This window comes from Notamacropus eugenii, chromosome 1, assembly GCF_028372415.1.
Source record: "Notamacropus eugenii isolate mMacEug1 chromosome 1, mMacEug1.pri_v2, whole genome shotgun sequence".
NCBI classification, from domain to species: Eukaryota; Metazoa; Chordata; class Mammalia; order Diprotodontia; family Macropodidae; genus Notamacropus; species Notamacropus eugenii.
In genome coordinates, this window is record NC_092872.1 from 496,296,726 (window position 1) to 496,323,005 (window position 26,280).

At 45.0% G+C, this 26,280-nt stretch overlaps 1 protein-coding gene across 5 annotated transcripts in view; it reads left to right on the forward strand.

Moving 5' to 3' along the window:
- LOC140519813 (uridine-cytidine kinase-like 1) overlaps nucleotides 1-26,280 on the forward strand; it is a 76,581-nt gene that overhangs the window by 10,882 nt on the left and 39,419 nt on the right. For 4 of the 5 annotated variants that reach the window (XM_072633242.1, XM_072633240.1, XM_072633241.1 and 1 more), the window contains 15 exons: nucleotides 202-281; nucleotides 1,759-1,887; nucleotides 3,739-4,559; nucleotides 4,743-4,975; nucleotides 5,251-5,322; nucleotides 13,187-13,333; nucleotides 13,950-14,074; nucleotides 14,292-14,384; nucleotides 14,854-14,961; nucleotides 15,275-15,445; nucleotides 15,559-15,753; nucleotides 16,303-16,404; nucleotides 16,991-17,053; nucleotides 17,642-17,740; nucleotides 18,011-18,258. In XM_072633242.1, coding sequence (XP_072489343.1) covers nucleotides 202-281; nucleotides 1,759-1,887; nucleotides 3,739-4,559; nucleotides 4,743-4,975; nucleotides 5,251-5,322; nucleotides 13,187-13,333; nucleotides 13,950-14,074; nucleotides 14,292-14,384; nucleotides 14,854-14,961; nucleotides 15,275-15,445; nucleotides 15,559-15,753; nucleotides 16,303-16,404; nucleotides 16,991-17,053; nucleotides 17,642-17,740; nucleotides 18,011-18,258 — 2,686 coding nt within the window. Of the gene's footprint in view, nucleotides 1-201; nucleotides 282-1,758; nucleotides 1,888-3,738; nucleotides 4,560-4,742; nucleotides 4,976-5,246; nucleotides 5,323-13,186; nucleotides 13,334-13,949; nucleotides 14,075-14,291; nucleotides 14,385-14,853; nucleotides 14,962-15,274; nucleotides 15,446-15,558; nucleotides 15,754-16,302; nucleotides 16,405-16,990; nucleotides 17,054-17,641; nucleotides 17,741-18,010; nucleotides 18,259-26,280 lie in introns of those variants that run through there. The other variant, XM_072633244.1, reaches the window with a different exon arrangement.

Genomic DNA, 26,280 nt, shown 5'->3' on the forward strand with positions numbered 1-26,280 from the left:
TAACCTTAGATCCAAGGCATTAGTTTCATTACCAGAAAAGTGCACAGGAATTGTTAAGAGAATAAATTCTACCCTTCTGAGGACATGATTGCCCTGTTTCAGTTTTGAGCAGAAACTTCTCATTGTTGGAGGTGGAGGGAGGGCAGAGAGCATCTCCTCCATTCCCAGGTTCAACAATCCTTGCCTCTGCTTTATTCACAGGAAATTCTACCAGTGACAAGATGGAGGGCAGGAAGAAAGGACGGCCAAAGGTCGAGAACCAGGCACTGAGGGACATTCCTGTGAGCTTCTCCCCAACATGAAACCCTGTCTCTGCTCTTTCCTTCCCTTACCCTTCTGACATAAAACTGTTATCACTGCTCTGGCTCCCTGGCAAGCCTTATCTAACCCTGTGTCTGACCCTCCACTGTCCAGGATGCTGCCAATCCAAGGTTCTTTTTAGACAGAGTGAAAACACCTCTGCCTTCTTTCATCCCCCAACAATGGAGGCTATCTGTGTCCCTTAAGAAAAGATAGCTGCTAGAGTGGATAGAACCCTGAGCTTGGAGGCAGGAATTCCAGTCTGGCCTCAGGCACTTACTAGCCATATGACCTTAGACAAGTCACTTATCCTTATCATTTGTCTGCCTCAGTTTCCTTGTCTATAAAATAGCGATAATAATAGCACCAACTCCCAGAGTTGTTGTGAGGATAAAATGAGATAATATTTGTGAAGTACTGTACAGATTTTCAAGTGCTTTATCACTGCTAGCTATTATTAGGATCATAGATCTAGAGTTGGAAAGAGCCTTAGAAGCCATCTAGTGTCACTCTTTCATTTTACAAATGAATTAACTAAGGCCTAGGAAAGTGAAGTGACTTACTGAAGGTCACACAGGTAGTAAGCATTAGAAGCAGGATTTGAACCTAACTACTTTTGACTCCAGATACAGTGCGCTTTCCATTGTACCCTGCTGCCTCCTTTTAATTTTTAAGTTATCTGTTTAAAGAACCAGCTAGGCAGCACAGTGGATAAGAGTGCTGTACCTGGAGTCAGTAATATTCATTTTTGTAAGTTCAAATCTGATCTTAGACACTTACTAGCTGTGTTACCCTGGACAAGTCACTTAACACTATTTGCCTCAGTTTCCTTATCTATAAAATGAGCTGGAGAAGGAAATGGTGAGGCAGTATAGTATCTTTGCCAAAAAAACCTCAATTGGGGTTATGAGTAGTCAGACACAACTGAGAAATGACTGAATAAAATCTTTTTAAACCAAATGGACTTTGAAGTTTTAGCCAGTTAAGGTCCTTGGGGTTCTAAGGCAAGGGGCCTTGGCAGAGCCACATACCTAAAATGGCCTCTTACCTGCCCAGGGCTTATTTGGTACAGTGAAGAGGACTGGGGTTGTGGGGGGGATGGCTAGTGAACCCCATCCTGGTTGAGGGGGCATCCTGTCATTATTTTTTCTCGAAAGGGAAGTAGGTCAAGTATGGTTTAGTTTTCTTGTTCCCCCTAAGAATGAATAAAGAAATCAAATATGTGAATAAAGAGAAAGGAAAAGGGCTGATTGGGGGTAAATTTGAAGAGGGAAGAAAAGTATGTGAGGTAACTGATGTCCCTGTTATCAAATGGGAAAGTGGAAGCTCACCTGGACTTAATTTCATTCAGCAGACAGTAAGTGCTTGCTGTGTGCAAATCCATGCACCGTGCTTGGGGCAAAGTTTCAGTAAGACACAATCTAAACTTCTGGATATTTCATCTCTTTTCTACCCCAGCTCTCCTTGATGAACCAATGGAAGGATGAGTTCAAAGCCCACTCTCGGGTGAAGTGTCCAAACTCAGGGTGCTGGCTGGAATTCCCAAGTATTTATGGACTCAAGTACCATTATCAGCGTTGCCAGGGGGTAAGACCATTGGCTGGATAGTGGGGCCTGCTAAAAGGTATATTATAAGTCTTCTCAAAGCAAATGGTGTTGAGGATTTAGGAAGAATAAGAAGAGAAACTAATGAAAATGAGGGAGGAGGGACGAAGTAGGGAGGCTTTGAGGACTTTTGGGCTTAAAATCTCAGTTCTAAATTTATGAAGCATTACACCTACGGGGGATATGCACACATGCACGCATGCCCATTGTCTGTCTGAATTGTTTTGGGTGTTTTTTTGTTTTTTGGTTTGTTTTTTTTTGCCAGGAGGTTGGGGGTTGGTGCATTGTACAAATCAAAATATATTTGTTTTGGATGCTTGCATGTTTCCAAATAGTCTGTGTTTCTTCATACATTGTAAATGTTTCTGTAGGTCAGAAATGTATGTGTAACAACCAGGCCTAGAGGACGTGGTTCTCAGTGGTACATGATCTCACTTCCAGGGACGACCCCTATATTGAGCAGACCCTGTTTGCGGCTGGTCCCAGGACTGCTCCTCATTCTCTTTCTTCCCCATCTCCAGGCCTCCATTCTGGCATCGCTTTAGTTGCTCCTCCCCCAAAATCCCCACGACTGTCTTCCTTCTCTTTCCTGCCCTGTCGCCGTGCCTGGCTTCAGGAATTGCTTTTGCTGATCCTCCTCAGGAATCCAGAAAGGGGTGCCCTGTGACCTCTCTTATTCCTTATTTAGCTACTAGAATGAGTACTTCCAGGTTAAGACATCAGTATTTTTGAGTCATCTCTGCACCTTGGCCCAAGTTATGGTGCCTAAGAAGCTTTCTGGCCTTGTTGTCTTTGCTAGCTGTTAGCCTCTTCCTCTTAGAAGCAGAATCAATCTCTTCTTTCTCTTTCCCTCCTTCCAGCCCCTCAGGAATCCTGAAGTCCTTTGGAGAAATCTGTTGATGTTTCTTAGATGTCCCTGTCCCCACAACCAAATATCCTGCCTCTTCCTTTCTTCCTTACCCTTTCCAGCCTTTACATGAGCACTCAAGGCTCCCATTTTCTATTCCCCATGCCTTTGCTCCCAGTGTTTCTCCCGGACTGCCAGCATCTGTCTGATTTCTACCTGTCCTTCAAGGCCACCCTCTCTAGGAAGTCTTTCCAGATCTCCCTAACCAGACTCAGTCTCTTCCTCCTTTCAATCCCTGTATCACTCTCTTGTAGCACATTAACATTGTACCTTGTCTTCTAGTTATGTATCCATGTCTTAGTTCTTCTACTAGACTAAAGGCAGGGATTATGTTTTCGTCATTTCTGTGTCTCAGTGCCTTGCATAAGGCTCTGCACACATTAGGTGTTGAATAATATTCACTGAATGACTAAATGAATGTAGTCAGGGTGGCGTTTTTGCCTCTGGTGCCATGGAAATGGACAGGATGGCATATAGCAGGTGTGTGTGTGTGGCTCTATGTATATTATGTTGAACACCTCTCTAAACGTGCCCCATGTGTCTGCTGTGTATGGGCTCTGTGTCGAGCTGTGTGGGAGATGAATGATAGCAGAGGGGTGCCAGGTATCTCACATGCTTTCTTTTTCTGCCCTTTTCAAGTTTAGCCCAAGTTCTTCTGTTGTTCTTCTTTGCCCATGTGTCTTATTGCTTTGTTCATTTTCTGGGGGAACAAAAAAGAGCCACAGGAGTTGGGAGCAGAAAGGAAAGGTCAAAGAATGGGACTTTCCTTGTATTTCTCTACTTCTCATGTGTTATTCAGGATTTGGGGAGAAGGAACTTGGGGGCTGCATTAGACCAACTGGGAGCACAATCTACAGGACCTGCACTGTTTCTGTGATCCTGTCATCCCTGGGAACATGTGACTCTGTCTGCTCCTTCTTCTTCAGGGTGCCATCTCTGAGAAGCTGACATACCCATGCCCCTACTGTGAAGCTGCCTTCACCTCTAAGACTCAGCTAGAGAAGCACAGACTGTGGAATCACATGGACCAGCCTGTCCCAGCCAGCAGGCCTTTTCCCCTGCCTAAAGCTGCACCCCCTGGGAAGCCAGTACAGACCAATAAGCCAGTTCCAGTCACTAAGCCAGTCCCAGTCACCAAACCAATCCCAGTTAGCAAACCAGTCCCCATCACTAAACCAGTTCCGGTTAGCAAGCCAGTTCCGGTTAGCAAGCCAGTTCCGGTCAGCAAGCCGATTCCAATCACTAAGCCGATCCCAGTCGCCAAGTCAGTCCCAGTCAGCAAGCTGGTCCAAGTCAGCAAGCCGGTCCCAGTCAGCAAACCTGTCCCAGTCAGCAAACCTGTCCCAGTCAGCAAACCAGTCTCAGTCACCAAGGCGGCCCCAGTCACCAAGCCTGTGCCAGTCACCAAGCCTGTCCCAGTCACCAAGCCTGTCCCAGTCACTAAGACCGTCCCAGTCACCAAGACCGTCCCAGTCACCAAGCCTGTCCCAGTCACTAAGCTGGTCCCGGTCAGCAAATCCGTCCTGCCTAGCAAGCCTGTGCAAGTAAGCAAACCTATCCTGCCTAGCAAGCCTTTCCCACCCAGCAAGCCCATCCAAATCAATAAGCCCTTCCCATCCAGCAAACCTGTCCTTGTCAGCAAGCCTATTCCAATCAGCAAATCAGCATCACCCAGCAAAGTGTTGTCGATGAACAAGCCAGAGAGCAAAGTGCAAAGAACTGTGGGAAGGAGCAGTGGTAAGAAGAGGTACATATGGGGTCCAGAGAGATATGTCTGTATCTGTCTCTCCCAACTTCTCAGCTGGGTTGGGGTCCTGCTTTGGATGGGGAGAGAGGCCATACCTTAGCTACAGGTTGGGATGGATAAGTGGGATAGCTGCTTTAAGGCTCCAGTCCCACTCCCCCATGTCACTGTGTATATGACTTCCAGGACTGCTGAGGGTTTGGATACTTGCCCCATCCATCCAAAACAGGCAAAGTTGGAGAAAGAAGCAGATCTGCACCCAGAAAATGGAGAGTGTGCCCTAGACACATGTGAGAATAAGGACTTCCATATGACTGCAGCGGATGCCGGTGCTTCACCTTCTAACAAGGCTACAGGCAGCAAAGAGCCCACAGGCCCAGTATCACCCCCAGAAGAGGATCCTGAACGATCCAAGCACAGTAAGATTAGAGCCCAGGATGAGCAAGGGGGAACACCTCAGAGCCCCCATACCTTCATCTATCTTCACATCCGCCTTTGCAGTAGGAGTGGAGGGGTTGGAGTCTATACCATTCTCTGTACCATTCCTGGCATTAATATAACTGGATAAGAATGGTCCTTGGGATGGGGAGAGGTCCCTAGACTACTTAGATGAGGGGTGGCACTAGACGTTAACCCTTTTCTCTATGGTTATTTGACCAGATTTGGTCTTCTTGTTTTCTCTCCCTTGAGTCAGGAAGGAAACAAAAAACGCCTAAGAAGTTCACTGGGGAGCAGCCATCGATCTCAGGGACCTTTGGTCTTAAAGGTAAGGACTCTTCCCCAAGGCCTAGCACCATTCTTTACACATAATACAGGTTTAATAAGTGGTAGTAGTGAATAAATGAACTCTTCACCCCCAGGCAAATGGGAGACCCCAGGAACTCCTCCCAGAACCTGAGTAGAAATGGATGTGATTTCAGAAAGTTCTGATCTCCCCTTTTTCCATCCCAATCCTCTCCAAATTTGAAATAGAATTCTAGGATCTTTTCCCAATGGAGTTGCTGGGAAGTGGAGCCAGAACTAGCACAGGACCACTGTGGTTGTATTTAGGCAGCAGTATGGGCAGATATTTCCTTCCCTCTTCAGAGAACTAACCACCTCACCTGCTGCCCATTCCCTTACAGCCCAGGGATCCCTGGGTCCTGGGGCCTTTACTCCCCTTTCCCAAGGCTGCTTTTTTGAAGTCTGTTTGAGCCACATAGGCTTGGGGGTCCTATGTCATAGCAGGAGGGCAAGGGACAACAAGTTTAGGGTAAGGAGGAGAATCACCAAGATGAGGGGGAGGGGCTTGATGGCAAGACTAGACTTCATGATGTCAACTCCCACCCCAGCCAGTGAAGCCCAGTATAAATTCAAGTTTAATGTGCCATACCCTCAGGTGACATCCAGTCAGTGTATACTGAGCGTGAAAGGTTGCAACGCCATGAGAAAAGCTAGGAGATTCATGCAGGTATATGCAATTAATTACAAGGTTAATTCATAGCACACCTTTTGAGAACCTTTGATGGACTTTTATATGGATATTATAGATGGACCTTTGACATGATCTGGTATGATCCAGTCATCTAAGAGATGGGGGCACTGAGGCCTATTAGTGGTGTCTTAATTTTGCCTGATACTCCACAGCAAGTTAGGCCTTTGGTCTTAGACTCAAGACACGTTAGCTCTAGTCCTGACCCTAGCACCTTAATTCGTCTCAGATTAATACCGTTGTGTGGCATTTAGCACGAGTTCCTTGTCCTTTGGTTATTTTCATGCCTGTCATTTTCCTGATAAAATATAAGGGAGCAGGACCTCACACACAGTGGACGTTCAGTGAATGTTTTTTTTTCAACGCATGAAAGTAGAATGTTTTATAGGCAGACTTCACAGGAAAGCTATATTTTTTGAATAGTCTGAAATAAAGATCTCATCTCATTCTTATCAGGAAAGACATGGACCTTGGCAGAAAAGTGAACACCAGGGGTAGGGAACCTGCAGCCTCAAGGCCACATGTGACCCTCTGGATTCTCACGTGTAGCCAGAAGTGACATTCAGATTCAGTTGAAGGTCTGCACTTGAGGACCTAGAGGGCCACATGTGGCCTCGAAGTCACAGGTTTCCCACCCCTGGACTAGTTCTAACTGCCCAGTGTGATAGAGCCAAGACTAGAAATGATTCTTTACTGTGTCTCTTGTGGAAACTATCAGAAAACTTAACAACAGAGGAATGCATTCTCCTTCGGAGTTAGAGTTGGTCAGAATCTCTTTTGTTTGAATTCTATGTTTCCTTCTTTTTCAACATGTTCAATATTATTTCCATTATTAAGGCTTTAGAAGATGGTCAGTCAGCTAGCATTTATTAAGCCTCTGTTGGCACATGTTAAGCACTGGGGTTACAAAGGTAGGCAAAGAATAAGTTCTTGCTCAAGAGGAGCTCTATTGGAGGAGAGACAACATGCAAACAACTATGTAAAAAAGATATATATAGGATGAATTGAGAGTTGGCTTAGAAAGAAGGCACTGAGATTACCAAAGACTGGAAAGGCTTCTTGCAGAAGGTGGGACTTCAGCTGGGACTTGAAGAAAGCCATGGAAGTCAGAAGGGAGAGATGATGAGAGAGAGCATTCCAGGCATGGGGGAGAGCCAGTGAAACTACCTGGAGTCAGGAGATGGAGTGTCATATGTGTGAGGGACAACAAGGGGGCCAGTGTCACTGGATGGAGGAGGCAAGTGGGAAATATAGGAACAGGAAATTACATCTATGCCAGTGAATGATTTGAATGATGGTGAAATGATGATTGGATTTCTAGGGAGTTCTGTTTAGTTTAGTACTTCTTGGATCTGTGTTTTCATAGATGAGAATACTCCTGGAACCAACCTATTAGACCATCTCCACAACTTCCAAGATGGTCGTTTGAGAATTGTGGTCCCCAAAATTCATCACCTTGTGGCTCACCTGGTGACAAGTCTCTTCAAACTTAGCTTACTTTGATGCCTTATTTTCATGTGGATTGATCTTGTGCTCATGGAAGCTTTGCCAACAAGAGTATAAGAGTTCCAGATTGGAAATACTTCACAATGGGCTCAACAATGATCAGAAGGAATACCTAATTATAGACTGTGGAGTCCCTGGGAGTACAGGACCTTTAGAATTCCTTAATTCCCTTGGCCTTCAAGTAAGGCCCAATTTAAACAGTCCCATTCAGAATGGTATCTCTTTTAAAAGCTTTATTGGTCTCTAGGGAAAGAACATCCACAGTCTCTCTTAGCAACCCATTCCCATTGCTGCATACTTGATTGTCCAAGGCAGTAGGTGATACCATTGTAAAAGTGGTGAGAAATGAGGGAGAGGCTAAGTCTATGTCTGTGTCAGCAAAGGGAAATATAAAACTGAGGAGAGAAGGGAGGCATAGGGCTTAGGGGGAAAGGTTGTAGAGTAGTAGTAAGTTTAGTCAGTAAAGAGGCAGTGTGGTATAAGGGAAAGAACATTGAAACTGGAGTCTCAAGACTGTGGCTTTCAATTTGACCTCAGTCTCTTGGGATCATAGAATTATAAATTTAGAGCTAAAAGGGATGGTAAACACCATCTCACCCAATTCCTTTATTTTATAGATAGGAAACTGAACCCAAGGTCATCCAGGTGTCAGAGGCAGAATTTGCACGTGGATCCTCTGACTCAAAATCAGGTGTTTTTTCCCTCTGCATCAGTTATTACCTTTGTGATCTTAGGCAAGTCATTTATGTTTTGGGGCCTCAGTTTCTCTGTTAAATGAGATGATTGGATAAGTTGGCCCCTGAGATCTCTTTTAACTCTAAATTTATGATCTCACAATCCTATCTAGATTCTTGTTGCTGTCACTTATGAACAGCAACAAGATGGTTATGGTTATTCCTTCTTCTGAATTCAGAACCTAGCTTACAGTTTTTAGCATTCTAACTTCTTCCTCTTTTGAATACCCTGGCCTTCTAGTTCTTCACTCATCCTCACTTCACATGTGCTAGATCTGTCTGAGTGGCCATACCTTACACCTTCCTTACCTTACTCCAATTTCCTGCTTAATTGATGTTGACTCAGGTGCCAGAATTCCTGATTTAGGTTATGCCAGGAGCATGGTACCTTTGTGCCTTCCTGGTCCCATTATGGCACTTGTCAGATATATCCATTACTATAATACTGTACCCAGTTATTCTCATATTGCTATAAAGACTCAAGTGTGTATAACTTAATACTCTAGGAGACTAATTAGGAACATCAAGGTCCTATTTAGATTTTTATGAATGATACAGTAAATATTTATTAAAGTCATTCATACTGAGGACAAAGCATTGTCCTAAGTCTGGGGAGATAGAAAGTTTAAGTAGGCTGGGTGCCTATATTCACAGAGCTTACAGTCTAGTAAGGGGATGTCACAAACACTGGTGACCATAATACAAAATATGACATTGATAAGCATATTAGAAAGATACAAAACAAATGGTTCCCTGAGGAAGATCCAAGGGGGAAGGTCATTACTGATGAGGAGATTCAAAGAAGGCTTCGTGGAGGGGACCTGGCATTTGAGTTGGGCATTAAAAATTGGGTAGTAATTCATGGGGTTATGAGGCAAAGGAAGGACATTGCAAACATAGGGAAGAGCTCAGGCCAAGGCATTGAGGTGGGAGGTTGCAGGGTGTGGTTGGGCAATAGAGAATAGGCTGTTTTGGCTGAAGTGTAACATGTAGAAGGCAAAATCATATTAGAGAAAACTGGGAAGGTGGGCTGGTGCCAGATTGCAGAAAGTCTTAAATGCTGAACCAAGGAGTTTGATTTATTCCGTATGCAGCGGGATCATAAAATGATTCAGAGTCACGTGGAACCTTAGAATTAATCTAGTTCAACCCTCTCATTTTATAGTTCGGGAAACTGGGGCCTAGAGAATTAATTTGCTGAAGGTTCATAAGGCAGTAAGTGGTAGAGTCAGGATGTGAGCCTGGGTTGTCTGACATCAAACTCAGTGCTCTTTGTACTGTACCAAGCTTCCCCAACCAAAAAAAAAAAAAAAAGCTAGGAGTTGAAAATTTTGGGGCAAAGAGATGACATGACAGGATTTACTTATAAGTATAATTAGTCTGACAACAGAATGAAAAATGAAATAGAGGGGAAGCGAATAGATGTGGCCTTCTAGGAAGTTTTGATGATCCAAGGTGATTATAATCCGAGTTTATGCTATAATATTGGTAATGAGACTTGAGACTGAATAAAATTCCAGAGATTATTTTAGGAGGGTTTTTTGTTTGTTTGTTTGTTTGAGCTGAGTTCTCCTGCCTGCCTTAGGTTCGTTAATTCTGAAGCAAGTAACAACATACTTGAATTGAATTTCTAGGAGTCTTCCGAGTCAGTGATTTTCAGTTGTCATGAAACTTGGGTTCTGAAACTGCAAATGACCATCCCCAAATTGCCAGTAATACTCTAAATAAAAAATGGGCAGCTTTATTCTGATTAACAAATGACCAAACTAATTTTATATAGTTTGATTAATGCCTTTTGTTTTTATATCATTTGCTTTTAGACATATTCCCTTCTCCCTTTGCTCCTCACTCCCTTCTTCCACTATTGAACTGTGCCTTATAACAAAGAAAAGTTAGGTGACGCTAATATACACTGTGACCTTGTTTGACAGTGTATTCACTACTATCTTGCACTTATAGCCCTTTTATAGGAGGAATATTTCATTATCTGTTCTCCAGAACCAAGATTATTCATTACAGCTATTTAGAATGCAACTGCCTTCTTTGTGATCTTTCCATGTACATTAGGGTAATCATTGTATATATTGTGGCCCTGGTTCTTCACTCTATCTACATTATATATTTCTCTGAATTACCCATATCTGTCATAAGAAAAAAAATCTTTTATTTTTACATCACTTTCATTTACAATTATGTCCTTCCAAGAGAAAAAAAAAGTAATTCAGCAACACTACTGGACCATCAATTGAATCTGACAATATATACGATGTTATACACCCATAATCCCTTGCCTCTGCCAAAAGGAATGGATTGATTATTTCACTTCTTTAGAGCCAAGCTTGATCATAATAAATACAGTGTTAACTTTGTTTTTTTGAATATTTCCATTTCCATATTTCCTGTGATTATGTGTATAGTTTTCCTGGTTCTCCTTCCTTTACTTTGTAACAGTTCATGTAAGACTTCTAATGTTTCTGTATATTCAGAAGTTCTTACAACACAGTAATATTCCATTACATTTGTGTATCAGGGTTTATTTATCCATTGTTCAGTTGATATGCATCTATTATGTTCCTGTTCTTTGGTACTACAAAAAGTGCTGCTATAAATATTTTGTTGTTGATCTCCATAGCACAGTAATATTCTATTATATTAACATGCCACAATTTGTTTAGCTTTTCTACAATTAATAGGCGCCTCCTTTGTTTTTTATTTTTTGCTATCACAAAAATGCTACTATTCATTCATGTATTCAACAAGCATTTATTATGTACTTACTATATGGTAGGTACTAGGGCTAAAAAGGACAAAAACCAACACAGTCTTTGCCCTCGAGGAGTTTATATTTTATTAGGGAAACAACATGGACACGTCAGAACAAAATATATACAAAGTAACATCTGGAGAATGTGGGAAGGTACTAGCAACTATGAAGATCATGTTAGGCCTCTTATAGAAGAGGGTACTTGAATCTTAAAGGGAACCAGGGATTCTGTGAGGTAGAAAGCAAAGAGCATTCCAGGCCTGGATGATGCAAGAGCCAGAGAGGTGAGACATGGAATATTATGGATGTATCAAGGCTAGTTTCTCTAAAATAGAGTATATGAAGTAGGGTAATGTACAATAAGCCTGAAAAGGGAGGCTGGAGCCAGATTATGAAAGACTTTAAATGTCAGAGGAGTTTGTATTTTATCCTAAGGTAACAGGAAGGTACCAAAGTTTGTTGACAGTGTTAGGGCATTGAGGAGGGGAAGAATGACATGGTCAGACTTGTGTTCTAGGAATATCATTTTGGCAGTTGTATGAATTTGAAAGTGGGAAGGTAGACTTCAATGAAGTCATTTAGAAGGATATTGCAAGTGGGCCAGATGAGAGGAAATGAGACCTGGATTCATATGGTTGTAGTGTGAATAGACAGAAAGGAACATATACAAGAGCTACTGTGGAAGTAGGATTGATAAGACTTGGAAACTGAGTGAATATGTCAGATGAGTGAGAATGAAGGATAGAAAATGACTTCTAGGTTGCAAAGAGTTAAAAAGTGAAGTGATCGAGAAAAGGGGAGACAGGAAATAAATAGAGACATTTTTCTAGGCATTTGGCTATGAAGGGAAGAAGAGGCATTGTAATATATATACATATTTTGGTGGATGTGGGGTCTTTCTGTCTTTGACTTCCTTGGAACCTATGCTTGGTAGCGGAATTGCAATATTAAAAGATATGAATATTTTAGTGACACTTCTTTCATAATTCCAAATTGTTTTTCAGAATGGAAAACAGACCATTATAACTCCAACAATTGTGTGTTGGTGTGCCTGTCTTTCTTTCTTATAGCCCTCCATCAATGACTATTTTATTTTTATCATCTTTACCAATTTGTTGGATATAAAGTGAAACCTGAGATGTTTAGTTTACATTTGTTATGAGTGATTTGTATCAGTCATTCATATGATTGTCAAGAATTTGTAATTCATCTTTTCAGAACTTCTCTTCTTTTGACCAATTATCTGCTGGGGACAAATTAATTCTAATTAATACATGATCTAATTTCTACTGTAATGGATATGAGTTGTACCCTATGGAGATTCATATATATGTGAGTGTGTGTGTGTGTGTATAAAACAACCTTATAAACCATAACTCAAACCTTCTACTATGTATAAAACTTGTGTTACATTATGAGAGAGATGCAAAATTGAGCTAAGCAGTCTATGCTCTCATGGAGCTTGCTGCCTGGTTAGCATATGAATCATTTAGTTTTGCACACATAACTAGAATATTCAACATTATATGGTAAGTTGGAAGGTGGAAAAGAGAATGCTGTGAGAAGATTGTTCATCTGTCAAACGAGGAGATTGAACTGAATGATTTTTATGGTCTCTTCCAGCTTTTTAGTCCTTTGAGCTAAAGAAACTTTTTTGTAATATGATTCATTTTCCTTCATATATATGTATGTATATATATGTACATATATATATATATATATATATATATAGCTACTTAGTAAGGTCAAATTTTGTGTCAGATGTTCTCGTAGCTTAGCTTATATTTATCCATATATATAATGTGAAAGTGTCCCTCAGGTGTGAGGCCCTTGGGTTAGAGTTCTGGGAAAGTCCCTGAGGCTCAGTGTTGAAATGGTACTCACGACCTCAGAAATATCAAAGGTAAAGCCCTTTGGGTTGGCATAGTAGAGAAATCAAGTAAGCTGCCTGCCCTGTCTGCTGACTGTTTCTGGGGAACCAGACTGGAGGGGATGTTTATGGGGCTCTTTGTTTTCCTGAGAAACCTTTAGTATCTCCCTGAAGCCTCTGGTAGGGCCTGGAGGGATGAATGTAGATCTTGGTGCATCCAAAAGGGACTTGGGACTGGGGCACGATATGATAGTGGGTCTGTTAGTGACATTCTATCCCTTCCAGGTCTTGCCAAGGCAGAGGACAAGGCCAAGGCCCACCGTGCCAAGAAGTTGGAAGCTAGCAGCAGTGCTGAGGAGGGGAGGAAAAAGGTGTTGGCAGCTAATGTGAAGAAAGAGGTGGTATCTGTAGCCACACCTCACCTGAGCACAGGTGAGTAGGTGGAAGGAATTCCCCCAGCTTAGGAAAGAGTAATGCCAAAGAAAGGACTGATTCCTGTCCCAATAATAGCTCACAATTTTATTAAGATTTTCAAAGCACTTGACAAACATTTGATCCCCACAGTGAACCTGGGATTATCTAAAGAAACTGAAGGTCACAGAGGCTAAATGACTTGTCCCACACAACACAGGGTGTGTGATTGATAGGTTTCATACACAGATTTTTCTGACACCAAGTCCAGCTCTTGATGCTATTTATGACACTATCTTCTCTGACAGTCTGGGGAAAAGGCAGGGAGGGGTTAAGAGTCCCAGGACAGCCCCAAGAACTGTGCTGGGTCTTGGGGGTACAGATAGTCTCAAAATGTAGCCTCCCATGGTCTTATAAATGAGGAAAGAGAACGATTTTGGGCAGGCAGGTTCTGAGGTGAAACCAGATGGGGGTGAGCAAGACATAGATTTATCTTTGAGCAGAAAACCAGTACACATCATTATTTGAGTGCAGGCTTTCTGGAGTGTGAAGATTAGTGCCATGTGTGGGCTTTCTCTCCTGTCCAAGGCCCTCTCTTATCCCTTTCTCTCCACAACCCTTACTTCTTGCCCTCCAGGGAGCCCAGAAGAACAGTGGCAAAGAATCCTCCATGAGAAGGGTGAGGTCGTCTGTCCCACCTGTGGAGTCATCACTAGGAAAACCATTGTAGGCCTCAAAAAGCACATGGATGTTTGTCAGAAGGTAAGGATGAGGTTAGCCCCTGGGGTCCAGGGCTGAGGATGCAGTAGGACCCAGGTGTCCTAGAGTCAAGAAAGCTGCTTCTTGTTTGCCTGGAGCTCATTCTGCCCAGGATCTGAAGAAAGGAAGGAAGGGAGACAATGAAGGAGGGAGTGAATCTTTTCTCCTCTTGTCCCCTGTCCCCATGCCTGACTGGGAGTGGGGATGGGGGGCTGTCCAGCTGCAGGATGCGCTCAAGTGTCAGCACTGCAAGAAACAGTTCAAGTCAAAAGCAGGACTCAACTACCATACCATGGCAGAACACAGCAGCAAGGTATGACTGCCCCCCTCCTTGGTCCTTATCTCTCTCCTTATGCCAATATACTGCCCTCTCAGCCCTCTGACCCATTGACTCACTCCCCACCTGCAACCCTCTGCCTGAGACTGGCTGGTGAATCATCTTACCCCTCCTTGGCATTTACATTAGATAAACTTGATTACTAGTAAGAAGGAGGATGTGATTCTAGGGATGGTGGAAGAGTGTGTATGCATAGGACAGGCCTCTGTGTGTGTGTGTGTGTGCATGTGTGTACGTGTGCGTGTGTGTGTGTGTGTGTGTGTGTGTAGTTTGGAGGGGACTGAGGTATGGAAGTGGTGTAAGGACAGAGGCATGTTAAATGCATGTATGAGTTGGAATAGGAAGAAGTATATATATGGGGAAGATAGTAAAAGTGTATATGTATATTAAAGGGAAGAGTCCTTTGTAGGATGCTAACTCTAGCTTTGACCCTGTCTGGCCCTAGCCTCAGCCCCTGACAGATGTGGAGCCCTCAGAGTTGGATGAACAAGAGGAACGGGAGCGTTTGAGGAAGGTTCTGAAGCAGATGGGGAAGCTCAAGTGTCCCAATGAGGTCAGTTTCCATTCCCCACCCCAAAGTCTCCAGAGGTCATGCTTCTCATCCCCAGTGTCCCTTGTGTTTGAGATCACTCGTTTGGGGAGGGACTCCAAGCAGGTAACTTGTTCTGGTCAGCTTGAAAGAGACAGTGGACAATGTCTGTCTTTAAAAGGATTTTTCAGTTTATATCTGACTCTGTTTCCCATTATGAAATGGACAGCAGGTGGGACTCTGTGGCTCTGGTCCTTCTTCCCAGAGTGATTGGGGCTAACCCTGGATAGGATCTCCTGGCTCTTAATGAATGCTGCAATGAATGTTGTACCTACAGGGCTGTGCAGCTGCCTTCTCCAGTCTCATGGGGTACCAGTACCACCAGAGACGCTGTGGGAAGCAGCCATGTGATCTGGACAGTCCTGTGTTCACCTGTCCTCACTGTGGTAAGACCTACAAATCCAAGGCTGGCCATGACTACCACCTCCGCTCAGAGCATCCTACCCCGGTAAGATACCCTTTTTCCTCTTCTGCTTAGCTATATATGTACATTTCCCTGATATACTCCCAGAAATGCAATACCTTTCACAAAATGTTATCTTACTACCTCTTCTTGCATAGCCTCCTGAGGAACCTGTGGGAAAACCTCCTGAGCCGGATGTTGAGATGGACATGGAACGGACACCTAGTGGCCGGATTCGCCGGACGTCTGCGCAGGTGGCAGTATTCCATCTCCAGGAGATTGCAGAGGATGAGCTAGCTCGGGACTGGACCAAGCGGCGGATGAAGGATGACCTTGTACCTGAAACCAAGAGGGTGAGGGAAGGGCTAAGTAATTTGGGGCTGGTCATTTATGCTCTCTAGTTACCTTCTTGAAGATAGTGACCACATGACTGCCCTGACAGGTGACTTCAAAAGTCATGTCCACCCTTATCTCCGAAAGGACTGGGTTTCCAGACAAGTTGTCCCATTGCCTCTTTGGGGCACCCATTGCTACATCTACCTCACACCTCCTTAGCATCTAACTTAACTCTTTCTGTTCCCAGTAGGGGTTACACAGTTTATTTTTAGTGTTTATTCTGCTGTTTTGTATAGACTCTCCTTGGGGGGGGTGGGGATGGCCCTTGGAGTGCAGGCTATAGCTGTAAAGAATGCCTTCCATTTCCTCTTGCATGGCTTTTTTCTGTACCATGGTGGTTCCAGGTTAGTAAATGACATAGAGAGTATGATTGAACAGAATGGGGTTTGAGGGAGGAGGTAAGGGGATCGGCCACAGATTACCTGGTGCTCTCCTACCCCCATTACAAAGAAAGCCAGTGTGTGGGGAAGGCTGTCCTGTCGTCCATCACACACATTGTTTGGCAGCTTAATTACACTCGGCCAGGACTCCCAACACTGAATCCCCAGCTGCTGGAGACGTGGAAGAATGAAGTGAAGGAGAGAGGTCATGTCAACTGCCCTAATAACGTAAGGATAATAGGTGCTGGGGAAGCTGGGGAAGGGGAAGAAAGGGAAAGAAAAGGAAGAAAGAACCCTAACCCTAAGACCTTCCGTGGGAAGGGCCTGCCTGTATCTGCTGCCCTGACTTAAAACAAACTCATTGATGGGAAGAAGCTGTCCTGAAGCTTTAGGAGTAGATGAGTCTCAATCTAGTTTCCTTGATCACTGAGCAAGCAGGCATTCAGACTGCCCAGGTAGAAGAGGTCATAGAAGGGGTTCAGGTCTGGGGATTTGCCCTGAGATTCCCAAGCTCTCCACCCCAACCCGCAACCCCCTGCTCCCTTTTTGGACATAGGTCCAGTAAACTCTCTGCTATAACTCTTTCTCATGGGGAGGCAAGACGGTGTGGAATGATCATGTGTCTATGGATACTTTTGTGGGGTCAGGCTCATTCTTAGGCTCATAGAGTCCTAAAGTTATTGAAGCCATCTCGTCTTATCCCCTTAGTTACCTGAGCAGGGATACTGGTTCCCAAGGAGGGGACTGTTATACACAACAAAGCAGCAACATCCCCTGATCCTCCTCTTTCTCTGTCTTTCTGTTTCCCTCCCAGTGCTGTGAAGCCATCTATTCTAGTGTATCTGGGCTGAAAGCCCACCTGGCCAACTGCACCAAGGTCAGTCTTCTTTTCCCTCACCCAGAATTCTGTTTGTGGGAAGGGACCTTAGCAGTGGTAAACCTCTCCTTGTGCAGAAGTTGCTGGGCTACAGTGAGAGAGGAGGGGTTCACATGGAGGGAATAATCCCTTCAGCTCAAAGGAAGTGATGCCCTCTCTGTTAATTCAGAGTAGTAGAAAATCTTCCCCTTGGTTAGGGTCTCTTGCTGGGACTTGAGGAAACATCACAGAAGAACTGGATGAGCCAATAAATGTCAAATCTTATTTGGCTTATTTTAATGGAAGGCCGCTGTTAAGGGGCTTATTGTGTCTTTTTTCTGAGAGATGACCTACTACACAGGGCTTTTGAGGCATACATACTTCGTTGCTCCTGGGGCCGCAGCCTCTCAGTTGCTTGAGCCCCTGTGGGAGGAGAGGAATATTTGTATGTGTGTGTTGAGGGTGGGGTGGAGAATGGATGTTAGTGTTGCCTGCCTTTGTTTGGGTTTGAAGATTCCAGAACTGCTTGTCAGCATATTCTGAGGCCTTGTGAGACAGGGTCAGGGTGGAGGGCTTGGGGGATTGCGAACCCAGCTCTGTGTACTTCAGGGAGACCACTTGGTGGGGAAGTATCGATGCCTCCTGTGTCAGAAGGAGTTCAGTTCTGAAAGCGGTGTTAAATACCACATCATCAAGACACATTCAGAGGTGAGGACCATGGAATGTTAACCAAAACTCCTTTGGAACAATCCTAGCAACAAGGGTTCCTAGCCTGGTCCCCCTGGAGTCAGGAGTGGGTGGAAGGAAAGGCTGGGTTTGTGTCTCTGGGAAGGATGGGGGGAGGGAGTCTGTCATATAGTTATAGTGAGATTGAGAACCAAGACTTAAGGAAAAGCTAACATTTTAGCTATTCTAGACAGGAGGAATGATCTCTCCTGAATCCCCTGGGCTTCACTGGGTGCTTTCTTCTCTCATTAGAACTGGTTCCGAACCTCAGCAGATTCCCCTCCCAAACCCAAGAGCAGGGAGCAGCTCTCTGCCAAGGAGAAGAAGAAAAGCACATCAAGTGGAAAGAAACGGGGCCGAAAACCCAAGGAACGGCCCTCTGAGGGCCCCCCCACAAAGACTTCCCCCAAGCCCCAGGACGATTGGCCCTTGGGTGGTCGAGACAAGGGGAACCGAGTGGTGCCCAGCCGGAAATCGGGAGCCAGTAAGGTGCCTGAGAAGTGAGCAGAGGTTGGGGCTGGGGGTGAGGGTGGGGGCTGGGGAGGCCAGACTGCCTCTCAGACTGTCTGGGTACTGAGTTTACAGGCCAGGGAGAGGAGAAGGGAGGGGAGGAGGGAGCTGGCTCCGATCTCCCATCCCTCGTTCTTTGGCTTTCCTATCCTTCTCCTTATCTCCCTGGCCATTCCTTTGGAAGGAAGAAGAAAACCACTCCCAGGGACCTGTTCCTTAGCCTTGTTTAACTGAGAGAGGCTGTGGCAGCCCATCTAAGGTTTTGTCAGTTAGTCCATCCACATGCATAGTCATGTCATACACATGCTTGCCTGGGTTGCAGTGTACTCAGGTTGGGGAAGGGGGCCAGTTGGTGTGCACAGGTAAATACACACACATACACACACACACAAACACACACACACACACACACACACCTGGGTTGTAGTGTGCTCAGGTTGAGGAGGGGACCAGTTGGTGTTGAAAGGGAGAAGAAAGTGCAATAGGGATGGGGGTTCCTTAGCGTGTAGCAGCAAGATTTTCTAAGAGAAGGATGAGGTCTGATCAGATACTTGGTCTTGAGGGTCTTCGGCTGTTGTACAATGAGGATATGGGAGATGGAGTGAGAGAGGTTCGTGTCTAAATGATCTCTCAGAGTCAAGACTTTGGATGCTTGAAAATTGTTTGAGAGTGATCCTGTGTGGAGGCCCTAGGAAAACCTCCCTCCTCTTCCCACATCCCCAGGGGTAAACTGACTTTGGGGATACCGGTATTTCTAAGAACTGAAGGGAAAGAACTTTGTTCTGGAGGTGTAGGCTATATTGGGGAAGAAAAGGGAATGCCACCTGGGTTCTCAGCTCTCCCTGCTGGGAGGAGGGGACAGATTTCAGCTTTAGTTGAAGAATGATAAGGGCTGGATTTTAATATATCTACTGGCCCTACATTCACATTTCTGATTTCTCAGCCTCTGGATAGGACAGATGCTCATCCTGTTCTGCGAAGAGCTCCCCTTTTGTACCCTTGTGGCATTAGTGTTTCTGTCAAGGGTTGCTTATAATTTCTTGGGAAGAGATTTGAATGACCTAGGAATGATCAGCCTAGATCTGTGGCTTTTCTTCCTCTCAGCACTGTAAGCCTGAACCCTCTTGAGGCCTCTTTTCTGGATAGGTCCCTTATATCCTAGACAGTCCCTTTGTATCTCCTCATCCTTGTTCCTATCTCGTTTCTCTCTTCTATGTCCCTCTACTTCCCTCCACTAGAGGGCATGATAGTGACACTAAGATTGAAGGGCTGACTAATATTGGTGTGGGGTGGAGAGGCAGATATGAGCATTCTTAAAAACACTTTCTGTCATTCCCTTCCCTTGTGCACTTAGAAGACTTACCCATCTATCTTCCTTTATCTCTGAGTGTTTACTTCTCTGGTCGCTTGGTAGAGCTGAGGGAAGATTGCCAAAAGCTAGGGAAGGTAAACATCCCTGTAGCACTGGCACCCTGTAGTACAGGGCTCCACATCCCCTCTCTTTTAAAAATGAGGTTCTGGGTGTGACAGTCACACACATGACTGATTCTGATAGTGAGTGGAGGACATAGCCCAATTGAGCAAGGCCCCATTGCTCTCTCTGCTCTTGACCTTTACCAGTTTTCTTCAGTCATAGTACCATAGGATTTAGAACTGTAAGGGAGTCTTTGAGATCATCTTGTCCAGTTCCCTCATTTTGACATGAGAAACCGAGGCCCAGAGAGATGAAGTGAGTTTGCTAGACTCCAAGCCTGACTCTATATACTGAGCTATTTTTCCCCTTCACTACACCATGGTGCCCAAACTGGTTGCTGCCTCAGAGACTAGAAAATAGAGTTCATAAGTAATGACAGATCCAGGAATGCTGATGATAGGAAGGGCCCACAGCTGCTGACCTGCTCCCTCTTGTAGAATAACCTCCAGGACAGGTTTCAGACTCCTTAGGCTGCAATCAGATAGTATGTGGCATCTACTTTGTGGGTAGTGGGAGGGTGAGTATCCTCAAGATGAGAGTGCCTAGCACTACTGAGATGGTTAATAAATTCTTATTTCTTGAAAATAGTGGGAGGTAAGCTTTCCTCCAGGAATTGTCTCCAACATGTCCTCCCCAGTAAGTACTTAGTATCCACTGTAACCTTGCCTTTGACCATTTCCCCCACCCCCATCTGGCTCATTCCAGAATCTCCTTTGGGGCCTTTTATCTCCAGCTTTAATGGGGAAAAGAGCTAGGTAGAGAGCTGGAGGCAGCAAAAGAGGATTGAATGTGGATCTTTAGGAAATCGGAAGGAGTTCTAATCTCATTGTGTTATAGCTTTAGTACTGAAAGTGACCTTAGAGGTCATTTTGTCCAGCCTCCTTGTTTTACATTTAAGAAACTGAGACCCCACAAAGCTAAAGTCCCCAAGGTGGTAGAGCTGACCTTTAAACCAAGGTGCTCTGACTCCAAACCCAGCACTTTTTCCATTATATCACATGCTTATGATGGAGACTGGTCAAGGCAAGGTGAGACCCACAAGGAAGTGGTAGCTGTGGACTAGCCAGTTTGTAGAAGTCAAGGTTGGCTTTTCTCCCTCTTTCTCCCAGGAGTCAGTGTGAGTCTACATAGGAAAGGTCACTTGAGATGAGGAGCCAGACAGAATGAAAAAGGAAATTCAGTCCAGGACATACACAGAAGCTTACACTGCCTTCCCAAACACAAATTGTTTTTAGATTATTTGCTGTTATGGATTATCTGTGCCACACTCCCCTCCATTAATGCAGATAATAGACGTAATTATGACCCAATTTATCACTGGGTCTTCCCTTTAACACCCTACCCCTTCCCCTATCAAAAGAGAAGAAAGGCTCTTAAAGCTGAGGGAGGATTTGGATGAAGCTAAAGACATGAAAGGGCTGCTGTAAGTGGGCTGGTTGGGGAAGGGATCTCTGCTCCCCCAGTTGTCCCCAAGGACCCATTTGCAGGAGCTTCAGTCCATGATGTGAATTTTTATATTTGCCCAGTGTGTGTCTCCTAGATATTGTGAGAAAGCCAGTTGTCTTCACAAGTAACAAATGGTTTTATATCCTTTTTATACTATAAATCGTCTAATCTTTGACACTTTGGTGCTAAGGGTTTCCTGGTACCGACTGTACCCTGGGGGAGCCAATACTTCCCTGAACCTCAGAAGTTGAGAATTTGGATCACAGTGGCAGGTCCAGGACCACTTTCCCCTCCCTCTCCAGCTACTGAAACTCAGCCAAGGGCCTGAGTGTCTAGTGACTCAGGCCATGGCTGCCATCTCTCCAACCCCCTAAAAGAGCCTTCAGGGCAGGGTCCACCCAGCACAGGTCCATGGGGGAGGCAAACATAGTCAGGGTAGTTTCCTGCCCACAGACCCTCATGGGGAGGCTGGGCTCAGGGATACACCTCACAAAGATAATTTCCCCTCTGAGCCTTTTTACCCTTCATTTGACCCAGTTGCCTCTGAGTAGTGTATAACCAAGACCAAGGTTGATGCTGTCCCCTGGGGGCAGGGATAAAAGGGGAGTAGGGAACCTAGGGCTGGGATACTCATTGCTTTCCATGTCCTAGGCTAGGGTTTTAGGGCCAGATACATTGGGGGGGTTAACCCTATATGGTGGTGGTCTTAGAGGAGTTGGGCCCTTCCCTCTGCTTTACCTTGGAATGAGAGGGGAGACACTGGTCTCTTCCATCAGGAGGTCCCCAGTCTGAGGGAAAACACAGGAATTGATTTAAAGATACAAACAAGAGGAAATTGATAGTTAAAAGAGAGAAAGACCAAGTGCTGAGGGGTACAGAGAAAATAGGGGGTGAGGAGGTGAAGGGGAACAACCTAGCACTGAGCTCTTTGAGGTATCAGAAGGGGTCACTTTGCTTAGATGATCAAGTCTAGAAGAAGGCTAGTGGCAGAGTAGAGATGGTATGTGCTATGTTCCATGCACACACCATTTCTTCTACTCTCAGGTTGTCTTCTCTCACCCTTTAGCTATTTTCTCCCAATCCTGGGTCTTCTGGGAATAGAAGTTTATGGGTGTCAGAGGTGTATGTGGAGAGGGTAGCAGAGGTAGTTGCCATGAATGGGAAAGAGGAGGTCTCTGGCCTTAATCTTTCAATTAATATTCTTTTAGGAGACCAGGTGGTCACTGGTCCTCACCAAGGAATCCCTGGGGTGGAGCGTTGAACTCCAGAGCAAGACGGGTCCCTGTTAACTTGGATTTAGCACTTTACTCTCCCCTGGGTAAATTGGGTGTGTGGGTTCCACTGGCTTTGGTAAGGATGGGCAAGTCTAGATCACATCTGGAATAACTGCAGGTTAGTGAGGTCTTGAGTGCTGCAGCCACTGCCCTGCACCCCCACCCCAACATGTGATTTTTCCCTGCTTCCCCTCCCCCCAGAAGGGGCAGCCACCGAGTTCTGGACTCAAGATGTCCCTATCCCCAAAACACACACACAGTTTCTCGCTGCCGCTGACATATTCAAGGCCACCTTCTCCAGATCTACCTCTGACCTTGCTGGGGCACCCAAATCCAGCCCTCAGTGGTAGGGAGATGGGTGTGTGTGTGTATGCAGAGAGGAGGGCCAGCGCTTGCACAGGAAAAGGGAGATCGGGTGGGGGAAGGGCAGAGTTGGGTATGATAGGAAGGACGGGCAAAATTTCAAGGTAAAAAAGAAAAGGATGCACTTTATTTGCACGTGCAGAGGCGGTGGAGGCGGGGCAATACATTTGCCTCAGCCTTCCAAGAGGGCTCTGAAATCTGCCCTTTCACAGATTCCTCACTCTCCCCAAATAGCCTCTGATCCTTACTACTGGAGTCATTTTGGGACTGGGAGGGCTGGCCTTAGAAGAGGTCTGGCTTTCGCCTCTCCTCCAACCCCATCACCGCCGATTCAGATTCACCAGTTGGAGCAGGTTGGGAGAGAACTCCTGGACTTGCCCGCCTGTCCCAGCCCATCACAGCGTCCTCTCCCTTTGGGCTTTGTTTGGTTTTTACGCCCATTCTTAGACATAAGTGCATTTTGGAAAAAAAAAAGTTTCAATTTATCCCTTGTAACCACATATATACATATATATTATATCTACAAAGTGTTTATTTGCGAGAGGCGTTTTAACGGCGACCTACCCGAGGCTGAGCCCCTCCCCCAAGCGTGATGATCGGTGCCCTCCTTAATCACCGGCGAGCTGGGGAGAAAGTTGGTAAGGCTCCCCCGGCCGGAGGGTACATGCTGTAAAGCCCGGGGCCAGCGAGGACCGGGCTGGAAGTCGATTCTTGTATGTACGAAAACGACCGTATCAGATAAATGTTTATTGATTCTTTTTCATGACTTGGGTGCGAGTGAGTTTGTTGTTCAGGTGTGGGGAGGGTCAGAGGTGGGCCCGGAAACACACATCTTCTTCACCAACCGGAACTGAGGAAGGCTGAATGGCTCTGGAGTCTGAAGCACCTCCTCTGGATATGTGACCTTGGGAAAGGGGAGGGGGAAGGAGCTCTGAATGCAAGTTCTGGGATGGTTCCCCAACACTTACCTTACCTTTGGATTCTTCTGAAGACCCAGAATCGCTGGGAAAACAAAAATGCCATAGACAAAGCCTGACCTCAAGGGCCTTACAGTGTGAAGTGCAGTGGGGCATTACATATGGATGAAGCTTTCTCTGGACCCCCCAACTCCTAATTCCCCTCCTTGGTGTCACTCTTTCTCCTATATCAAATACTGCTTTGTTTTGCAACTCTAGTACCTTTACTGTATATGTGTAGTAGAATTACTATTCTGGGCCTATCCCCTTTCTAGTACTTAAGAACCTTGACTACAGGGACCCAGTTTTGTGTTCATTTTCATTTTCCCCTTTCCTCCCCTATTCCCTGCTAGTGCCTTAAGGCACATTCTTTGGAGGTACCAGGGGCTTTATGTTTCTTAATGAATGAATGGAGATACATAAATAACTATGACACAGGTTAGAGTATGATTAAGTGCACATTTAAGATAAAGTTTGTTTTTAAAGAGATTCAAGGAGAGAGGAATCATGTATAACTGGGTAGATAAGAAAGGCTTTATTAGTCACAAGGGTGCCTTAAGGAAAAGAATTTCTTTGAGAGAAATGTGGGTGAAGACTTTCTGTCATAGATGCAATGCAGATGTCATATAACAGGCATTTATGAAGTGTCTCTCATGTGTGATGCACTACACGAGGTGCTAGGGGTACCAAAATACACTGAACACAGATCCAGCTCTCAAAAACCTAACATTCTAGTAATATGAAGAAATAACAGTTGTCATTTATAGAGCACTTTATATTTGATCCTTACAACAACTCTATGAGGTAGGCAGGTACTATGGGTATTGCTGTTTCCACTTTACAGATAAGCTAACCAAGCCACAGAGGTTAAAGAATAAGGTTGGAGGAGGGGTTTGAATCCAAGTCTCTCCTGACTCGAAGTCCCAGGCTCTTTCTGCTACACCATACTACCTTCCAGTTCAGTTTAGGACCTACTGAGTTAAGGGAATGGTATTATTTGGTGGCCATGTATCACAGGAACTTTGAAACATGGGACTGGAGCTCTGGGAAGAGGCTGGAGGGGAAGACAGATTTAGGAGTCATCAGCATAGTAAAGATACTTGAAAGCCCTGGGGATAAATGAGATCATCAAGGTAGAGTTTAGACTGTGCAGAGAAAATGATGAAAAACAATATTAGAGGACATTGACATTTTTGGGATAGGAGAATGAGGAACCCTCAGGAAAGGCAAGAAGCAGAGAAGTAGCAGAACCATGGGTGTGTAATATCAACCAAGCCAAAGAAATAGATCTCAAGAAAGAGGAAATGGTCCATAGTATGAAATGCCAAAAGAAATTCAAGGACTAAAAAAGGCGGTGGGGGATTGAAGCAGTATAGCAGTGGTCCTTGGGAGAGTCATTTCTGTAAAATGGGGATAGAAACTACTTTGCAAGGGATCGAGGTAAGGATGTAGACTAAAAATTTCTCTATGAAGGAGAGGAGAGAAGATGATAGCTTGAAAGAATGACCTTGTCAGGGTCGAGGGATCGTTTGGGATGGTGGTAGAGATAATAGGGGAGACCGCAGCAAGATTTGCGGGCTGAGAAGGGGGCCCCGTGAAAAGGAAAATTGAATATGCAAGACAGGGAATGATCTGCAAATCCAGTTTGGCTAGAATACCGTATAGAATGCGTAAAGAAGAACAAGTTGCAAAAATAAGATGGAGCAGGATTATAGAAGAAGAAGGCTTTGAACGCCAGAATCATTTTATTCTGAAGTCATTGTGGAACCACAGGTTTTTGAGTTGGTATCACAAGAACCGTCATTTATGAGGGCTTCTTTGCTTCAGGTACAGTTTCATTCATTACTTTGAACCCTAACTGTGACCCGAGGGAGGTTTTAAGAGGGCTATCATGTATACTACTGGATTAGTTCCTGCCTACTGTGTGCTTTCAATCAGAATTGCTCAAAACTGACCAGAGCCTGGCCCTCAGCCTGTATTCCTCCGTCATTCCGAATTTGCCTCTAACACCATTATAGCTCCGGTACCTTTTTGGCTTCAGTCTTACTCCTTCCTCGCCCCACATTCGGCTCATTTCTAAGCTGCAGCCTTAGTCACTGGGCTTGCTTGGAACGAACTTTTCTTAGAATTTACCATGGTTAAAGGGTCGGTGGAGGAACGACGTGAAGTTCCAGCAGTCTCTGTACTAACTTTTCTTTCATGAAGGGGGTGACGGGCGAAGACAAGTCTGGAGAAGTGAGGTGCTTTCAGCATCATCGGATGCTGAGCGTCTTCGGTGCAATTCGGGCTCCTGCTGCTTCTCACCAGGTCTAGAAACTACCCACTTTCCACTTAGCTCCTCAGCCTAGAGCCCGCAGAGGATTGAGAGTCAAGGGGAAGGTGGGGGGTAAGGGACAGTCGGTCGCGTCACGTGCCCAAGAAGAGTTTTGGGTGGAGAGAACTTACAATTTCCTTTGGAAGTATCTCGACAGGACAATGACTTCGATTTAACTACCTTTT